The sequence below is a fragment of the Cydia fagiglandana genome, chromosome 10 (assembly GCF_963556715.1).
Source record: "Cydia fagiglandana chromosome 10, ilCydFagi1.1, whole genome shotgun sequence".
In the NCBI taxonomy this organism is placed as follows: domain Eukaryota; kingdom Metazoa; phylum Arthropoda; class Insecta; order Lepidoptera; family Tortricidae; genus Cydia; species Cydia fagiglandana.
The window spans coordinates 14,462,351-14,483,170 of NC_085941.1; the positions used below are offsets into that span (position 1 = coordinate 14,462,351).

Sequence of the window (20,820 nt, forward strand, 5' to 3'; positions counted from 1 at the left end):
TTCGTTGAAGTATGTCATTGTATTCTGAGAGATGAGAAGTCGGATTTGTCGCTCGACCGATCCGCAATTTGTACTGAGCGAGCAAAATCGATAAATCCAACAAATACTTGAGACTAAACTATAATAATTGTATTTAAATGTAATTAAACGTATGATATGTAAAAAAAAATATTACATGTGAAATGTAACACTTTCTTTTTGTAAAATTGATGTCCCCGACCTCTTTTTATAGCAAAAAACCGAGCAAACAGGCATTTTTGTGCAGCAGTGTTCACGCGCGCGTCTGGACTCGGTCTAGTGAAAAATCCAAGTGCAACTAGTTTTATTACCCGCGCTAGATTAAATTGACGCGCGAATCTTGTACCTCGGCAGAGGGGAAATAGTGCGAATGCCGTCTCCCTTCCGTGTTGCTCGAAGGGCGTAGCGGATCGAGTGGAAAGTGGTCCACCGTATGTACGCCCATTAAGAACCCAGCTATAAGTGAGAGCGAGAGAGAGATATATTGAACATGTGTTGAACGGACCACGGACGTCGCGATCCGGTACGCCCGTCTGTTACAGCTTTGACGTTTGACAACGGGTTTGGCGCGAAGAGGACACAAAGCTGGAAAAAACTCCGCGCGAACGAACTCATTGAAAAATAAGTAATTAATCTGAGTTTATTTGATCTAGTTCATAGTTAAGGCAAAGTTAAAATAAGCGAACTGATTTCTAATAATACCGTATAAATTTATAGTTTGCTCGGTGTTAAATTGTTCGTGTTGTTTTGGTGTTTTTCTTCTCGTACTGGCCACTAAGAACTGCTTTAAACTTTTATCTTTACCTATCAAGATAACCTGACAATGGTGTCACCTTCAGTCACACTTATTTATAACAACAATGTAAAAATTATTTGTTTATAGTGCATGAAAACTAATTAAAACACAAAGTACCAATTTTTGCACTCCAGATTTCGCTACATCTTTTAAGTTGCACGTAAGTTTTAAACGCGTATTTACATAGACGTATTTAAACCCAAAGTATATAAATCATTGATACATTTTGTATAATCGTAAAACTTCTTCGCACTATATATATTTCGCAAATAATAAGGTCATTGCGTCAGTTCACCGTCCATTGCCCTGTTTCCGTCCACTTGCGGTATTGTAGTTGCCACAGATAATTGTGTATTATAATCATACGCAAATCTTGAATATAGAGATTCAAGTAAGGATTCAAGAATTACTGGCCTTACAAATTAGTATTCTCGCGTCCGCACCTCATTTTATCAGTAATATCGGTCATTATCCGCCGTTGAATTCGGCGAGCCAAATTGGTATTTGCGTCCGCACCTCCTGATTTGATCGGGCAATTGAAATCAGATTGGCGAAAAATTTACTAATCTGGATACGCCTTAAGAAATTAGAAAAAGTTAAGATAGAAAACAACGTATATCACGTTGTTTTCTAACTAAGTAAGTAAAGTACCTGTAAGTATAGGTACCTAACTCTAATATTCTTAATTCGTACAGTGTATCTTGTGACTTCGATGAGCGATCACAAAAAACAAGAAGTACGAAGCATTATAAGATATTTCATGAATTATTAGTGTTATTACCAATATCTACCTTTTCGTATTATACCTACCTATACTATGCTATGCTATTAATAAGAGGGACTGAGAAGTAAGATAGCTTTCACTGTCCCTCTCAGTAGAATACGTCCTGAAATAGTTATTTGTTTTACAAGGGGGCAAAGTTGTTGTTTAACCGCTCGTGCTAATATTGATACCCGAGCAAGCGAAAGATTCCAAAATTGAACCACGAGCGTAGCGAGTGGTTCGAAAAATGGAATCTTGAGCGTTGCGAGGGTTTCAAAGCACGAGGGTTAAACAAAATTTGCCTCCGAGTGAAACACAAAATTTTTCACCACACCAACCCGAAGCAAATAGTACATGTAAAACATCAAACAAAATCAAACCAAATCAAATCCAAATGAATGTTATTAAGTACCTATTTATCATCCAAAATCATCATTTAAAAGTCAATTCTACTTGCAAACATAAGACAACCACTCAAAATCTGCATTTGTTTACTTTGCCTCACATGTGAATAAAATGCAACTTTGCTATCAGTTTTTGAAGTGCAAAGTCAGCCTTTCCGAGCTGGTGTGGTGAAAAAGAACCAATATATGTAATAAATAAATAAAGTACTTTTTTAATTGGCTATAAATATCTTTTTTTATAGGCATGTAACGTTTAGAAAAAGGCGCGAAATTCAAATTTTGTATGGGACGATAACCCTTCGCGCCTACATTTTTTAAATTTGCCGCCTTTTTTTACTGACTGCTTGACAGGTAAACATGCGCGAAGTCCCAGAGTGTTTCGCGCGCCGATACCAAGCCATGGACGCGCTGGTTAAAGATCTGAGTTCGGAGACAACCCAGTCCAACGAGACTGGCGACCCTGACGCGAAAGACGATTACGGTTTAAAACTCATGTGCAAATTTTGGAATATTCTGAAAGAGGATCCTGTCTGTGATTTGCAGGTAAACACTTTATATAAGGTCATGGTCATGTATTATTTGTCAGTAGAAAAAGGATAGGTACAGGGTGGCTAAAAACTAACTACTTTCCCGTTGCCAGTGAGGTTTTGGCATTATACTGAGTACTTTTACTATGGGACCAACCCCGAAAGCGCCAAAAAAAAAAATTGGCTGTTAGGTAAAACTTTTTTTCCCGATTTCGGGGTTGGTCCCATAGTAAAAGTTGCTCATTATAATCTCAAAACCTCCCTGGCAACGGAAATGCAGTTATTTTTGGCCACCGTGTATATTATGTCATAATATACCTTTTTTTTTTTTTCGATGTGGGAATGCCGTTACGCATCGTCCCCCTGGTCCCGAGGTGGGCCCAATGTGGGGGGTATGTGGGACTCTCACCTCCCAGCTCTCTTCAATTGTGAAGAGAGGGGAGGAGCCTACCCACTAAACCCACACCGGCGTTTCCCGCAATATGCCGTTTGGGGAGGCGTCCTGGGATCGCGAACATTCTACCAGGACATGTCATAATATACCTATACCTACCTACTGTTGAACTGATACCATAGATTACCTAATACATACATACCTACTCTTATTACTTAAATAATAAAAGAGTGGTAACTCTACACATGTTTTCTTGGGGAAACGCGAGTTCTTCCTGTTTTTACTAGGTACCTCATAATTAATTTTCTGTTTAGAATGTAATTCAACAGAGGGCAGAAAGAGGAAATAGTGGCATATATGGGTCACAGTTCTCGTGCTACCAAGTGGGTAAAAATCCATCAAAAGGGTAAGTTTTATGATTTACCTACTTAGGGTCGGTTGCACCAAAATGTTCGTATCGTTAAAGAGTTCGCTAAATTTTTATGTAGGTATGGAAAGTTTCATAGTAAAGCGCCGGGGCGCGCCGGCTGACGTTGATCAGTCCGTCAAATGTGGTTGGTGCAACTGGCCCTTAGTGTTAAATTCCATGGCAATGTAGATCGCAAGAGACGTACGAGTACCATTACCTATATACCGTGTTTTTATTGAATTCCGTTAACTTCGGGGTATGTTTAAGTACGTTTAAGAGAACTAAATGGCATAGTTAATTTTCAAAAAAAAATATATTTTTTGCTTTTTTTATAAAAAAAAAATTAAGTTTAAAAAGTAATTAAATGTAGCATATAGCGTTGTTGTAACACGGGCATTACATTTAACTCAACCAAACAATTGAAATCTGTGACATATCAATGTCATTTTGATCATCGATCGACCGAGATTGTACTTAAGTTTAGTAGCAAATGTATGAACTCTTTCTAAACACTAATCAATATGTATACCGGCCCTAAGGCAAGTGTACACGCTTGTAGAGGCCTTATAGGAAAAAAATAAATTATTGATTTGCTCCGAAATAGAGTTAAATAGAATATCGGTGTCTTTGAGAAAGTTACTTAATTTAAGCTCAGGAATGCACCCTTGAAATTAACGGAAATAAAAAAAAAACACGGTGTATAATTATGCTTCGGCCACATCCGTCTCTTTTGTGAATTGTATACCTGCCGGATTCGAACTTTAAGATACTTACGTCAAATATTATGATTCTAGGAGTATAGACGTAATATTTTGCGTACCTACATCTTAAAACTCGAATCGGGCCGAAGATATTCATTGTGAAAACTTATGCACATACCTACATTGTCATCTTATATGTACAGACAGCATAAAATAGATAGTAATGGCCCAATATGCCGAATATATGCACATCTTTATTTCTACAGTGATGACGATATTCTACCTCGAAATCATATTAGTACCTACCTACCTATTTAGTACTTTGGGGACCTTTTACATCTCCAATTGTAATGTAGGTATTATTAACCATTATTTATCGTATGGCGGTTACACACTGGTTAAAATATATACAAATATTACAGGAAGTATTCAAAATTTACAATTATGCAGAGACTATTCATAATATCTGTAACCATAGAGACTATTCATAATATCTGTTATATTGTAGTATTTTTAGAAGGGCAGATGGTTACCGCATTCGTAAAACTTGTGCCTATGTAAGTTCTTGGAATTAGGTCAGTGAGCGTAGGTACTCCAGGCTCCCCAAGGGTGCCGTGATGATAACGCTAGAAGGATGATGATGAAGGGTTTTGAACTTTTACCGTCACAAATACGAGACCTTGGAGCTTGGTGGCGTTTTATATGTAAAACTTTGTAAATATTTACAATTACGATTTCGTTCTTTGCCTATGCCTACTATGAATCATACTAGACGGGCCCGCAGCTCCGCTCGCGTAAATGAAATAAAGAGTTCGTCTTATGTTTAGTTAAATACCGATGTTATTATGTATTGAACCCTGCCAGGGTTTATAACAGAACTGTGATAGGGAGGGACTTCTTATTTGTAACCGATATTTGGATAACTTACTTCGCAAATTTCTCAAAAAATTATGTGATTTGATAAAAGGGAAGATTATTAAATATATTAAGAACGGGTCACTCACGTATTTTAAGTCGAAAAACAATATATCTGTCTGTTTAATATGTCTGTGTCTCACGGAAGTTTTGTTATTAAAAGGGAAGATTGTATTTTTTCATCTACACGTATTTATTTAAAACTTGTTTCAAGATAAAATTATTATTTGTTCTTATAAGCCTAGTTGCAAAAACGTTCATTAGATTAATTTTCGCCTTAAGGGCCCCCCCACATCTGGCGTCTTTCGAGCGTCGGCGTCTACAATTCTATGGCCGACGTCGACGCAACGTCGACGCAGCGTCGACGCAACTGCGCAGCGACGTCATTTTCCATAGCGCTGGACCGACGCCGACGCTCGAAAGATGTCAGATGTGGGGGGGCCCTTAAGGGCGGTGGTCGTCCATATTCGTATCGCCTTTTCATACAAACATAGGTAGTCTAGTCCTCTTGGTCTTGCGATAGCTCTCGCCAGTCGCCATGGCCGAGGTTGAGCAGGTCTTGAGCAACTACGTCGTTTCAGCGGTACCTAGGACGTCCACTCGGGCGTCTCCCATTTTGTTGTCCCAAGTACCTGCGCTCTCTTCACGGCACGATCCTCTCCCATTCTCTCTAAGTGTCCGAGCCACCACTGAATTTAGCCGCTTTTGTCTCTCAATATTTCGCCACAATATCGGACCACATCCTTATTTCTATGGCAACAAAATTATATTACGATATTTGGCTGACTGCTGACTGTATATTTGCTTATTTTTATCAGGTCGCTCAATAATATCTGAACATGCACTTTAATCTACCTACATAACTTACTATCAACTTTGTATTTTTGGCCCATCTCAGCATTCTTAGCCCGTTCCCCGGACGAATGGCAATGTTTGCCGAAGCCGTGAAAGTCAATCTGAATAATATAACTCAAAAATAAATTTAAAACAACAAAATACAAATTGATAACAATAATATAGTAATTACTTTGATTGATAAGAATGATAAGTCATATATGACATAAATCACTCGTATGGGCTCTATAGACTAAGGTTGAGGTTGACAGCACTTTTTATTTTACTTCGTGTAAAAAAACTCAGAAATACCTGTATACCAACATGACAAACATAATTTAGTTTACTTTAAGGTGGATGTCTAGGGATGGGATGCCGATTATCAGCCAAAAGATGGCGTCACTGTGCACGAATTGTGGATTTTCACTATTTCTCCCAAAATACAAAGTTTCATAAGATGTGTTGATATGTGCGAAAACTATAAAAAATACTACATCCAAATCGAGACATGTTCAACTCAACATTGTCTCATTTCGTTATTACCGGAATCCAACTGCAAAATATTGCAATTTCTTGCATTCACGCACACTTACATACCTAAAGTCAGTGTCAAATGTCAGTAGATTTGGAATGTTACAATAAAGTATCCTAGAGGGCGCAGTGCAGCGCATGAAATTTTATTTTTTGTAAAAACAATTTAGAATTTAAATTCTTATTTGTGACATTGACAAGTAACTTGGAACCAACTGGAATTTTGAAACGTAAATTGTCATGTGCTTGTGGCACCCACAACATCTGTTTTGAATAAATTTAAGCTAGTTACAATGATTCTGGGTTCAAATCACGACGGTGCTTATTTTTTTTGTTTTTTATTTTTATTTTATGAAAAGTTTTATAATTTATATATTGTTATTCTTATTATCAATTGAAAATGACGCAAATTATATTAGGTACCTAAAATTAAAAAAACGCTTTTAACGTTACCTTAGTAGTAACGTAACACTACTAAGCTGGCGTGTGAGTCACATTGTTGGGGAAGAAATGAGAAACAGAAAAAATCAAAATATATCGTTCTTTAAACACAATAAAATATTGTGATTATGATGGGATGTGAACTCGTTCATTTAGGTATACCTTATATATTGTTGTACATAATTATAATTATGTTTCCTTACGTTTATACAGCAGTCAGCCTTACTTTCTGTACCTATCGTAAATATCGTAGTCATTGTTGGTCAGTCCTAAAAACTATACCTAACTATAGTTCGTTTTTTTAAGCATTAGAAAGAACTACAAAGAAGGTAAGCGATCTTGACATGTCTTTTAATAGAAAAACGTTTTTAAAAAATCGGTAACTATTACTTATGAAAGCAGAAGATTATAAATGATCGTATTAGATTCATAATTGTTACATATTTGCCGTAACTTATTTTTAAAATGTGTTTTTCAATTAAAAGACGCATCAAGATTGTTTACCTTATTTCTAAAGCTAAAAAAAACGAACTATAAAGTAAGTAAGTATACCTTTACCTACATTTTATTGAAATTATACATAGTTACCATTTTACATAAACACCTAATGTTCTATCTAGATAGGTTTTTAGAAAATGCAATGCTAAAGGATATTGAGAGCATTTCCACGCTGGATGACTATATGGTCAGCCTTTCCACCTTTTCTAATATATATATACCTATTAAAACTAATTTAGAGTTAAAATAAATACTATACATTATATTATTATTTAGAAAAACAGTACTTAACCGTTTTAGTTAAGTTTTTAAAATGTACCTCCAACTTTTCCGTCCCCGTTGTCTAAGAGAACTAAGAGCCCGACCCGACAACCACGGAGACTACGCCATCGGAACGTTGGAACTCGGAGGTAAATTTTAAAAACTTAATTATACGCGATTAGGTAAGTCCCGTTTGATAATGATTAAAAATCGTAAAATAATCATGTGATAAAAAATAAGGTCATAAAAAGCCAAAAAAATGAATTAAAATAAATACAAAAAGAAATGAGTCTTTGTTCGTGGTTTGAACCCTGTCATGCTGTTCAACTTATTAGACTTATACTCATTAGCTAAAAGCCACTAGACCATTTGACCATAGTAGACCCGGGCGAAATATGCCTTCTTATTTAAGTAAGTAACCCATTACTGTCAAAAATATCAAGTTTGAATTGATTTGAAATATAATTTTTCATTGTCGAATTATTGACATCCAAACGTTGCGAGCATGTTGCCCTTTAAACCAATTGGCAACGTCGCGCGGGGAAACCTTCTATAAATGTATGTCCTTTTATATTTTGTTATTTATGAATTTATGACGATTCTTCTAATACTTATGTTGCAAATTGATTAAATTATCGAGAGAAAAATGCTAATGCAAAGAAAACAAGAAATATCCGTTTCATTTCGCATGCTATGAAAGACGGTCATTGTTGTTGTAAAAGGTGTGCAGGAAATGATAGGGTAGACCGGGGGCAATAGTACCATTTTTTGGATAATGGTTCCTAGTTCAGAATGTATAGGAATTGAACCAAAACTGTACGTACCTACATATGAAATAGTAGGTTATTGATTTACGTATTTTTGAGGGTAATTGTTGTTAACGGTAAGAATATGGTAGAAAATCCCGTTTTTGGTCAATGATTCCTTGTGTTACAATTAGGGCTTGCAATATCGGATGGTCTCCAATTCCGGAACTGATTTTCGATATTGGATTCGAATTCCGGAATTCCGGAACTGGTTCCGGAATTAGGGGTTATCGTATTTTACTTATTTTTTTTTGTAAAATCCAACAAAAAATGTGAAATTCTGATACTTTACGTTTATTAAAGTTAATATTGTGCGTGCGTTATGACAAGTCACACCGCTTGCTTGAGGTGTTTTTTTTTTCCAATTCATAAATAAATGTACGTTTACGTGTCTGATGAGCGAATGCTCTTTAAGGAACCTTAAACTAACATATCTCATAGTAAGATAATCGCTACTCACAATTATGACAAGTGTAACTCAATTCTTGGCCCCTATTTCACCAAGCCGACAGTGACATATGTCGAGTGTCAATTGCCAAGTGACAGGTGACAAGTGACAATTTAGTAGACTGTTTTTGTATAGAAATGCTTATAAACTTGACACGCCTTTAGTTACAATTGTCAATCTTTCATTTAATGACAATGATTTGATGAATCAAGAGTAGTTTTTATAAGTCGACATGTTTGTCAATTTGTCGGTAATTCTTGACATGAAATCGGAGCTGTGTCAGGCTTAGGTGACAATTGTAGTGTTTTCGTTGTTAGCAAACCCCGTTATTGGCAAACGTTGGCAAAACAAACTTTGTACCCTAAATTCGCCTTTAGGGTACAAATAAAAATCGCTTTTAAATTCTTCTTAACAAGCATGAAATCATAATAACACTATAAATAGTAATTGTTGCCTACGAAGGCGTTTAGTACTTCAACATTTAGGATTTGGAATAAGTTTCAGTATAGTTTTGATTGAGTTGGGGACAGGTAGCGAAATTAGGTATGTTTAGGTAAATAGGTAGGTATTGTTTTTTTTATAATTTACTTGGGCGAAGTTGGGCACTAACGGTAAAGTTAGGGTTTTGGTTAGAAAATGAATCTACGCGAAAGTAACAGAGGTGACATTCTTATACAAGGGAATACATAAAGTAGGTAAGAATAGATTTCTACTTTGACGTCACTGCACTTGCATTTGCAGAAAAAATAACTTAAAAGTAACAAAAAAATAATGCTTTCACGCCTTGTCAACAAATAATGTAGGTACGCTGCATTAGGTGGGATTGGGATCTCAATCAATATCATGTTAGTGATGACAACACGGTACACAGAAAGCAATTAACGATATCTTGTCAAGAATTGACAAATATATCGACTAGTAAAAATTACCCTTGTTTCACAAAATAATTGTCATTAAATTTAAGATGGACAATTGTACCAAAATACCTGTCATGTTTATATGAAATTCTATACAAAACAATCTACAAAATTGTCACCTGTCACTTGTCAATTGTCACTCGACATATGTCACTGACAAATGTCGGTGTGGTAAAACAGAGGTCTGTCATTTTTTGACAATTGCCATACCTGTCGTAGTTGGTGAAATAGGGCCCTGGTCAGTACACTCTTCATGAGCCCACAATTGACAATTATCACATTGCACCCATGTTTCATTGGATCTGCTTATACTATAAGGCTCACCACAGACTAGGCAATAGTATTCTTCTACAGAATCCTCCTTGTCGTTGAATATTTTTTCCTTTTCCGGTCCCTTTCCCCTTGTCTATTACCTTGCCTTTTCCCTTCCCTTTTGCTTTTTCCGTCTCATATTTTTCCTTTATTTTTGGTTTCTCCTAATGCTTTTTTAATATTTTTGGTAACGTTGTTAAGGAGTCGTTTGTACCGCGGTGTCAATTGTAACGGTACAATTGTCCCCGGCTCACATAGTTACTAATGCCCCCGAGTACCCAAAATTACATAAAGTACTTATATTTCAATTCCTTTACCTAACTCATCCCCATACTGTCCCACAAAAGAAACTTTGATAACTAACTAATCATAATCTAATACCAATCTAACTCTAGGATTATTTGGTTTTGAATAATATGACAAAATATTTCTCGTAAATACTTACTTTGATCACTCGAAAACAAAAATGGTCTCCGCGCACCTCCGTTCCGCGTCGCAGCGAGCGGCCGACTAGTGTAGTGTAGTAAACGAAGCAAGTTGTTGTATGGAGACCCATGCATTAATTTCTCAGTCGATGAAATTTTGCTTGGTTATTGTATAGTATGAGCCGAAACTAACATATAAATATCCAAAAAAAAAACCACTCCTAAGTTAGGTATTTATACGTAAAAATACAAATCTGTTTATATATTGAACCGAGTAATTCCTCCGTCCAAAATTATTTTACCAAATAAGTTATTTGTATCAGTATCTGATACTAGAAAAAAATCTACAACTTTTGTCAAACATGAGAATATTTTTTTTACGATAATTCCTTTTTTGGCGCTCATTTTCATCGGAAAATTGCTCTGCCATTTTTTCCTTCTTATATGATCTTAGAATATAATTTGGCGTAGTGGGTAAGAAAATCCAAAAAAAATGCATACCCAAGTTTATGTATTTTAGAACTATAAAAAACTGAGAGTGGAAAATTTCTCAGCCTGATTTCTTTTTTAATATATACTAAGTAGTCACGTGTATACTTAAATCCAAAATATCCAAAAGAACTGTCATCCCTTGTACACCCCGCTCCTATACACTGCTCCCGATATGTTTAGTTTTGAATACGCTCGTTATTTTTTTGGATGTTTTTATAGTTGAATGGAAAGAAAACTGTGAACTTAATTCAATAAATAAAATGGATAGAGAAATTTTCCACAGCGAGTAAAAAGGCAATTTCTGAAAAAAAGTATAGTTACATGGTAAATTTTTTAGATTTTCAATTTGTATGTATAAATCGGCAATAAAATGGCATTCCAGTGAAAAAATTAGACTGAGCAATTTTCCGGTCCAAGCCACGCCAAAAAAATATATTTTGTTAATATTGGTATTTCTGCGGGGATTTTTTTTTGATATTTCATATATTGTTGCAATACGTTACATGAACATGTCCGGAGAAGAAAGTTTAAACGGAGCAATTTTCCTTAAAAAGATATTAACGATTTAAGACTTTAGGTATTTACTTAAATACTATTATTATTGTTCTTTGGAAATTTATACAATACTTTTTATTTATTGATACTTTATCATACTGTAAAGCTTTTTCTGGCTGAGGAATTACTGCGGGGTCCACTACCTTTATTTACTACACTAAGTGAGCGGGTCCAGACAAGTATTGGGCTTTATCGTATATACCCACATATTCATATTTCGTTGTAATTGTGAAGATAATAACGATGGTACTATTGCCCCGTGGTACTATTGCACCCGGTTTACCCTACGTTTCTGCACTAGAGCAGTTTAGGTTCCAATTCCAAGTACGATTTTATTATTCTTTTTACAATAAGGAATTGAAATTTGGGTATAAATGGATGTATAACAATTTCCATTCTGATATTTGACTCCCCATTCCATAAATAACGATATTACTTTTGGCCAAATTGTTAATTGAAAGTACCTACTCTCAAAAATACCTAGTATAAAAATGTATTTAAAAAACACATGCATTTTACTTTCCTTATATGCGAAATGAAAAGTAGAGTGTTTTAACTCGGGTGAAAGGCAACATTTTTGAAAAAAATTTCAACAAGAAATGATCACTTGGTTAATAATCTACTAATGTTATTGTTATGCACAAGTAGAACATATAGAATCTTGTTTATTTACAAGAAGATGACATTTTTTTCCACATACCTATATATTTTTGAGAAAAATATAGCTAGGTATTTTAGTTTAAAAATCATTGTTACAATAAATATAGGCTTTTCCAGCGAACATTTATATTTCTGCCGAACCGAAAGCAGAATTCACAAGGCTTTTCGGTGGACGACCGTTACGCGAATGATTGTTTGGACTGACCTTTCTATTAAATGTATAGTTATATAAATGTATTTTATTGTGTAATAATCATAATAATTATTAAGTTATATTAAATCTGGGAATGAAATTATATCAGAAAGGAGACTCTTAAATGAGTATACTCGTAACATGCTTTGTGCATTAAATATATCTCCCTCTATTGAGTGAAAATAAAACAAAATACACAGGTAATCTGTGTTGCGGTTTTAAAGTGCCATCTGTTACACCTTTGATAAATTAAAAATGATTGCTTGTCAAATGAAGTCGCCATGTTAGAATTACACCTACACTATAAGCATCACTCACACAAACAAGCAATGGGGCAAATTTTTACCAATATTCAAAGGCTTTTTTCTTAATAATTTTAATCAAAATCTAGTATTTTTTTACGTTCTGCGAAGACAGAAATATATATACTACCCAAACATTACATATACAAGTGAAGAAACCCTATATAATAGGAGCTAGGGTGCCAAGAAAGTTGTATGAAAATCGAGCAAGGAGAACCACCTTAACTTACGGATTTTTTGGTCTAATCTGTAGCACCGCCAAACGAAAGCAACCGAGAGTTGCCGAGAGATGGCCGAATAAAGTTATTTTGAAAATTTCATTTGCTTATTGTAAATTAAATACGCATCGAAAGCGATAAATTTTATGTTCTAGTTATATTCTCATATTTAGATAATAGATTGGAACAGTTTTTTCTTATCATACGTGCGTCGTATTCGAGAAACGTGTCAAAAACTTTTTTAGAAATTTGTAAGGCGCCATCTCGCTTCTTCTCTCGTTTTTTATCCCGTTCTGGTTTTTCAATTTTATATATATGATGATTGTTAGAATGAAAAGCAAACAGCGATATTGCAACGTAGTAGATATTGTAGTGGTAGTGATAACACGCAACTCATATAATAAATTATGCAAAAGAATTACTTACATTCGTGCAAACTTTATCTCCACACAGAACATGTGGCAAATCTTCCTGTCCAAAAACCGTCGATCCCGAATCCAAAGCATCAGCCACTTCGTGTTGTAAGAAAAAACCTAAGCCGGAGAGTCCGTGTGGGACTTGCTGTCACATATGTGGCCCTCCACCACCTCCACTAGAGACGCCTCTTTCACAGGCGCTAACTAACATGAAGCGGGTAAACTATTTTTTTATGTTGGGTTTGGAAGCTTTTCTACTATGCCGTGTTAACGACACCAATGCTACTTGATTGCAGTTGCTAGCTATACTTCGTTTTTTTAGCATTAGAAATTAGGTAAACGATCTTGATGTGTCTTAATTGAAAAACACATTTTAAAAATAAGTTACGGCAAATATGTAACAATTATGCACGTATGAATCTAATACGATCATTTATATTCTTCTGCTTTCATAAGTAATAGTTATTGATTTTTACAAAGCGTTTTTCAATTAAAAGACATGCCAAGATCGCTTACCTTCTTTGAAGTTCTTTCTAATGCTAAAAAAAACGAACTATAGGGCATATGGTTTGGTCTATTTCACCTACTTAACAACAATTATCATTGTCAACAAGTAAAGAGACAAATAACTTGGTACTATCTATATCTAAGTTTATGTTGTCTATGCTGTTGTATTATTGTATAATTATAATTCCATGAAATTTAAATTAAAATCGTAGTCTATAAGTTTCGGTTTATACGCCTCGATTCGGAAAATGAATCTAGACTCTTCTACTACTTCTACTACTTTTTTTTCTACTACTTTTCTTCTTCTTCTTTTCTTCTTCTTTCTTTCTTTCTTTTTTTTCTACTAGACTTCAACAAGTTACGATATGGATAATTTATATTTATTTATATTTATAAAATAAAAAAAATAAAATAAAATTTAAAGATATTTGTAAGATAGATATGTCAAATTTGACGTTTCCGCGATTCTGGAGGTCCTCTTGAACGATTTCGACAAGTTATGACTTACAGCCGTATTCGAACAATGAGATACGTCAAATACTAGATATTGAAACGATATGGATTAGATGTGTCAGTGTCAAAAGTGACGTTTTTGTTTGAAGAAATGTCAATTTTGACACTTGTTTGACACTGACATATCGTTTCAATGTCGTTTCGATATCTATCTATTGTAGATCTAGTTGATCTCTAAATCGTCTCTAGATCTTGTGATTATCTCGAAATCCGAATAGGCCTGATAGTATCTTGTAATACAGTCAAAGAATTTAATTTCCGACCCATTTCGTACTTTGTCACAGTGACAATCAATATGAAAGCCGCTAGAGACCTCATACGGTTGTCACTGTGACAAAGTACAAAATGCTAGTAAATTAAATTCTTTGACTGTACATAGTCAATTTAGTTGGTATAAAAATAATATTTGTACGCCAGCACAGAAAACCGCCTAGGGGTTGGTCTGTGTACGCCAGTCATGGCAATGATGGGATGACTTGGCATGTAGTACAAAAACAAAAATGTAACACCTAGCTAGGTATACGCTTGTTTGGTGCAAATAAACATTCATTCATTCATGTTGCTCGGTGACAAACATAGTAGATAAGTATAATAGTAAGTAAGTTAATAGTAAGCGGGGCCACCCTGTAAGTACGTTGGACAGCTGATAGAAAGTGTAGTTAAAATAGCCTCAATGCCACTAGATTGCTTAAACCTTCAAAAACTATGTAGTTAAACGAAATGTTTAAAAAGCTAGCCTGGCTGGTCGACAAATTAAACGGAATATTTTAAGCTAGAGGTGTTTTCTCGTCGAAGCTTTCCCCCTGTATATATGTATTATTCAATGTCATTGGAAAAATATATACAGGGCATCCCACGGCTATGCCACATGGAGGGAAAGTACCCTAAATATTGTAGATGGAACATTTTACTGAAAGAAGACATTATTTTAATTTAAAAAACAATTTAAACTGCATTCATAGATTTTTAATAATTACATGGTTGAACCGGGAATCGAACCCGCCGCACGAGAAAAAAAAATAACCCTGTAGCTTTATCATACCGATCGAAAGGCTTGATCATAAGGATTATTTTTTGCTAAATAACATAGTGTCAGAAACAAAAGGAAGACCATGAATTTTAACATTTGATGTGAAATTTAGCGAAATAATCAAAAGAGTGCGGCTTTGTATTCAACAGAATGAGACTACATTTTGAGCATTTGATAAATTAAATTAATTAATTTTGAATTAAAAATGTTAAAATTCATGGGCTTCCTTTTATTTCCGACACTATGTTATTTAGCAAAAAATAATCCTTATGATCAAGCCTTTCGATCGGTATGATAAAGCTACAGGGTGACTTTTTTTCTCGTGCGGCGGGTTCGATTCCCGGCTCAACCATGTAATTATTTAAAAACCTATGAATGCAGTTTAAATTGTTTTTTAAATTAAAATAATGTCTTCTTTCAGTAAAATGTTCCATCTACAATATTTAGGGTACTTTCCCTCCATGTGGCATAGCCGTGGGACGCCCTGTATAGGTAACTATGCGTTATCAGAAAACGGAGCCACAGCCTTATCTGGCAGGCTAAAACCAGCCCTTCCTTATTATTTGAATTTATGACGTAATCATCTAATTTAGGCTGCTTCAACGGAGAAAAGATGTTACGAGAAAGCAACAGAGCTATTGAGTGTTCAAGAACACTTAAAGGCGCAAATCAGTCGGTTAGAACAAAGAGAACAGGAAGAGATTAAGCTATTGAATGAGGCAGATACCATTTGGAAGGCCATGGAGAACGAATACAAGCAGAAGCTAGAACAGTCAAAGAAAAGACAAGAGGAACTACTAAAAGAGGTAGTCGATTAATGTAATATGAAAACATAAAATTAATTCCCCATTTTATTAGGGTTTCGTAGTCACATAGGAACCCTTATGCCTAGTTTTGCCATGTCCGTCTGTCCGTCCGCGGCTATTTGCTCCGTGATCGTTAGTGTTAGAAAGCTGCTATTTAGCATGGATACATATATAAATCATGCATGCATGCACGACAGAATGTTAAAGCAAAAACTACAATAAAAAAATTTTTAGGGTACCACCCATACAAATGATAATTTTACCCAAGGGTGTGGGGTATCCTTGGATAGTATTAAAAAATATGAAATAAACGCAGCAGCAAGCAATGCAGTAAGGTTAAAAAGTGCATACATCTCTTGGTAGTACATGATACTATTATTTTCTTACTAATAGCCCGCGTTTAGCCTATTCGACATAATGGTAACTACGGAACCCTACACTGAGCACTGAGTGTGAGCCCGGAATGCCCTTGGCCGATTTTTTAGATAGTGGTAGTGAAATCCACACGTTTAGTTAAACTCTGTTGAGTTATTTGGTTCTTTAAAATAGTATTTGATTTGAAATATATTTATTGTCTAATGTCCACCAGCTAACCGTAGTCCAAGTGAGTGCAAGTAAGTGGAAAAAAAATAAAAAAAATCTTGAAGAACAGATGTCAACAATAGATAAATGCATACAAGAAATGAGAGATACATACAGAAATAAAACAAATGACATCAAAACCATACAAGCGGAGACGGCGGATTTAGAACAAAAACTTGTGAGAAATACGAATGACATAAAGACCGCATCGGCAACTCTTGAAGCCAAAAGAAAGTGTCATGATGTATGTTGTTAAATAATTTTAGCTGTTTCAAGTAATGCGAATAAGTGTGAGAATATTGTTTGTTTTTAGGATTGCATGAAGAAATTGACAGAGGAGTCAAAAAAGTTACAAATTGTAAAAAAAAATGAAGAACAACTAAAAAAAGAGAAAATTGAGAAAGGCGACGAATGTATTAAAGAAGCGAGAGAAGAATTAGCTCTGCTTTGCAGAGTTTTATTGAAAAAGAAGCTCGAAAATGAAGATCTCCGAGCAGAGGTCTGTAGAATGTAAAGTTTATTAATAGGTAGGTACCATAAAATGTGCCTACTTTTCTCCCCACTAGGTATTGTGCTGTGCTCCAACATTTTTTAAAGTATATGGTAACTATATCACAATCTCATTTAAATGTTACAATGTAATAGTAGTAATGGTCTACCTTAATCGGCATATACATCAACAACCCACGCAATATAATAAATTGAAAAAATATTTTTAATTTCGAATTTTGGAGTTAAATAAGTAGGCACATTTGACCCTAGTGTCCCTAGCAAGTCCCTAGTATGTATACAAAAAAGTCTAAGAAGTTTAAATAGGATTACAGATAAAACCAAAAGCTATGTCTATGTCAGTATATCTGGCATTGATTGACATTAGATTCACTTTGACCTGGTCTGTGAGGAAGATGTTTTTGCCGACCGGACCTGTACTTTTTGCTTAATGATTGCAGGCAAAAGCCATTGCGGAAGAAATAGATTTGCTTCAAACAACATGCGACAAATGTGGTGAAAAATGCAAAAACAAGGAGCAGTCTTTGAAATCGGAAATCGCTAAGTGTGAATCCGATATTAAAGAATTCAAATTGAAGTGTACCAAATGCCACGTATCATCTGATACAGATAATCTGAGAAAATATTGTACTGACTGCCCTAGGTGTAAAGAAGAAATGGAGATTTGTGCATACAGTGGTGACACATGTGAAGGACCACTGAAGCCATGTATTTGCGTGAATGTTAAAACCCATTTTATAAACAATGTGTTTGACAATATGCAGACAGTATTAGAAAGGCAAATTAATACTAAACCTGGTAAAGTTGTGGCAGCTCAAGTTTTGGAATGCTTGCAAAAAAGCACTAATGGAAAGTTGGATAGCGCAACTAGGAAAAAATTGCAGGAATTCATTTTAGCAACAGTGAAAACTAATTTGAATTTGACTATTATTGGCGGAGCTGTCAAAACGCGCTGCGAAGTGAGTACAGTGCTATTGATTTTATATGATATATTATTTTCGTTTATTTTTATAGTATAATATTTTATAATATTTTTATAGATGGATCCTGATACATACAAAGAGCTGATGAAGTGTATGAATATGATTAAAACTAAAAAAATAGAAAAAGCTGAAAAAGGAACTGACGCAAGAAACGTATTGGTTTTTATAAATATCACTCATATTCAAATATAGGGTTCCGTATCAAAATGGTATGATGGAAGATTGTTAACAAAGGGAGTGAAAGTTATGAATTAAATTCAGTCACTCGTTTTGTGCACGGCATTTTCAAGGCGTTTGCCCTTGATTTTATCGTGTATAAATTTAATGTAAAAACTACTATTTTTGCTTCAGCCTACTATTTGATCTTAATTTTTTCCGTCTCAAGAGGTATTAAAATTGTTAATTTGGTTTCTATGGACTCTTCGTTAGCAATTTTGTCCATACCCAGCTCCCTTCTTCCCTATGTACAGTCAGCAAAAGTATTAGCTTATCATCCTTGCATACAAAATATAATATGCAGGCTAATAGCTATGCTGACTGTAATAAAAAAAATATAATGCTGTATATAATAAAATCCAGCTGGAGTTGAAACAAACCACTAGCGACCTATGTTTCAATAAAAAACTTAAATCTAAACTGGCGTCTGACGCATACTACTCAATCGATGCCTTTTTCGAGACCTAACACTGTGAGAAGTAGATAAAACTATAATATAGGTACTTACACGTTAATTCATCTAATAAACAACTACTAGTTCGCTGGCTCAGCCTTGCCTGTCCCAACTATGTAAATAAATCTAATAATTAATTATAAGACTTAGCATTAAGCATATATGTACCTGACATGTAAAATTATATTTTTATCAATAAAGAATTGAATTGAATTGAATTGAATAGTGTGGGATCAATGGCATTGAATCAATATGAACTGTGTCTAGAGCCGTCTTAATAGTATAGCAAAATAGTAAAATTTGCTAATTTTACCTATTATTTATTTATTTATTTATTTATTTATTTAAACTTTATTGCACAAAATACAAATAAAATGTACAAATGGCGGACTTAATGCCTAAAGGCAAAGGTATTACGTTCATAGATATACACAGTTGCCATACAATTCATTGTTCAATAAAATCTAAGAAATCAACGTTCAAAACGCTGTCAATGTGGCACCACGGTGGCTTATTGCTATACAGCGGGGAAATACGGCCAGCCTTCTGGGCACCTTGCCCGTTGACGGCGATCTGCTGCAAATTTTTTTTCTATATATTTTTAAGTTATGTTTGGTTATTTCTTTCTTTGTTTTTATCAATAAAATTGTACCAATTTTTCATTTTGGGAGTTAAAAAAAATTAAACATTGAGGTCTTGAATTTTAATATTTTTCATTATTTCAGCCTTAGTCAGGTTATCCATTGGCATTTCTTTGATATTGCAGGAGCCCTGTGCCCGGTGGGGTGGTTCTAATCAATGCAATTGCCCGAAAGGACCTAAGAATTGTATATGTATGAAAAAGGCTCCAAAGCCTGCTTCTGACCCAGAGCCTTGTGGGCAACTTGAAGAAGATAAAGAAGATATTGTAAGTTGATATTATTTATAAAGAATAGCAACAACCGAATCCAGTTTTAAATATTTTTTAATGACTTCAAGCTTAATAGGATACATTTTACTAAATTATTAAAAAAAAATACCTAATGCTTTTTTTTTTTAAATAAAGTTTACTCAAAACATAATTTTTTGTATGCTGCGGTCGATCGCTAAATCCATTTTCATCCGAACTAAAGGATCCCGCAGCAAACATATGGAAAAAGTGGTATCAGTCAAATCTCACGAAATTTCACAAAAAAGGTTTTTCTTGTTGTTGTTGTTGTTGTTGTTGTTGTGTGTATTTGTAATTTTCGTTAAATGAACTACTCAAATGGACATTATGGACAAGGCATATACCCATATACCTGTGCTTGTTTCATGTAACCATTGCTTACCCTTACAAATGACTGATTGTTGATATGTATCTCATTTGTCGTGACTTCCAACCTCCGTGGCACCTGACTGAGGCACTGGTCCCACCGCGAGCTAGTAAGCTATGAGCTATCGGCTATAAACACGAACAAAAGATAAGCACTCCCGTGTAAATAAAATAGACACGGCGATATTTATAGTTACTCGCCCAGCGGTGAGTTATAAATATCGCCGTGTCTCTTTTAAGCACACGGGAGTGCTTATCTTTTGTTGGTGTTTATAGCAGGTAGCTCATAGCTTACTAGCTCGCGGTGGGACCAGTGCCTTAGACCGACTGACTGACTGGCTGACTGACATACATATTTGGAACTACGGACATTTAAATTCAAAATTCGACACAACGATCACAGGACTAAATACCATCAGTTCACGACAGACAGCCAAACAAGGCAGACAAACGACAGACCGTACATCTTAAGGACCCTTAGGGCCCACTGGGCCCGCCGGACGGTATCGGCCTGTCAGTTAGAACAAAAGTTTGACAGTTCGGAACAACTGACAGGCCGATACCGTCCGGCGGACTGTTAATCAGTGGACCCCTTTATTGATATGGAAATGAGTATGTCCTTATAACCACCCCAGTCGTGGTCTTTTGTGGCTTTAAATTCTCATCTTGATGACAGAATCTGTTTTCCC

The 20,820-nt window shown here is 35.1% G+C and overlaps 1 protein-coding gene across 1 annotated transcript; it reads left to right on the top strand.

Moving 5' to 3' along the window:
- The first annotated feature begins 2,338 nt into the window (after positions 1–2,338).
- Positions 2,339–19,777, top strand: LOC134668340 (uncharacterized). Its single transcript, XM_063525821.1, has 9 exons — positions 2,339–2,524; positions 3,232–3,308; positions 13,274–13,454; positions 15,880–16,092; positions 16,682–16,918; positions 16,988–17,173; positions 17,625–18,143; positions 18,225–18,320; positions 19,604–19,777. Exons 1-9 carry the CDS (start codon positions 2,339–2,341, stop codon positions 19,751–19,753), a joined length of 1,845 nt encoding a protein of 614 aa, XP_063381891.1. The 3' UTR covers positions 19,754–19,777.
- The last annotated feature ends 1,043 nt before the right edge of the window (positions 19,778–20,820 follow it).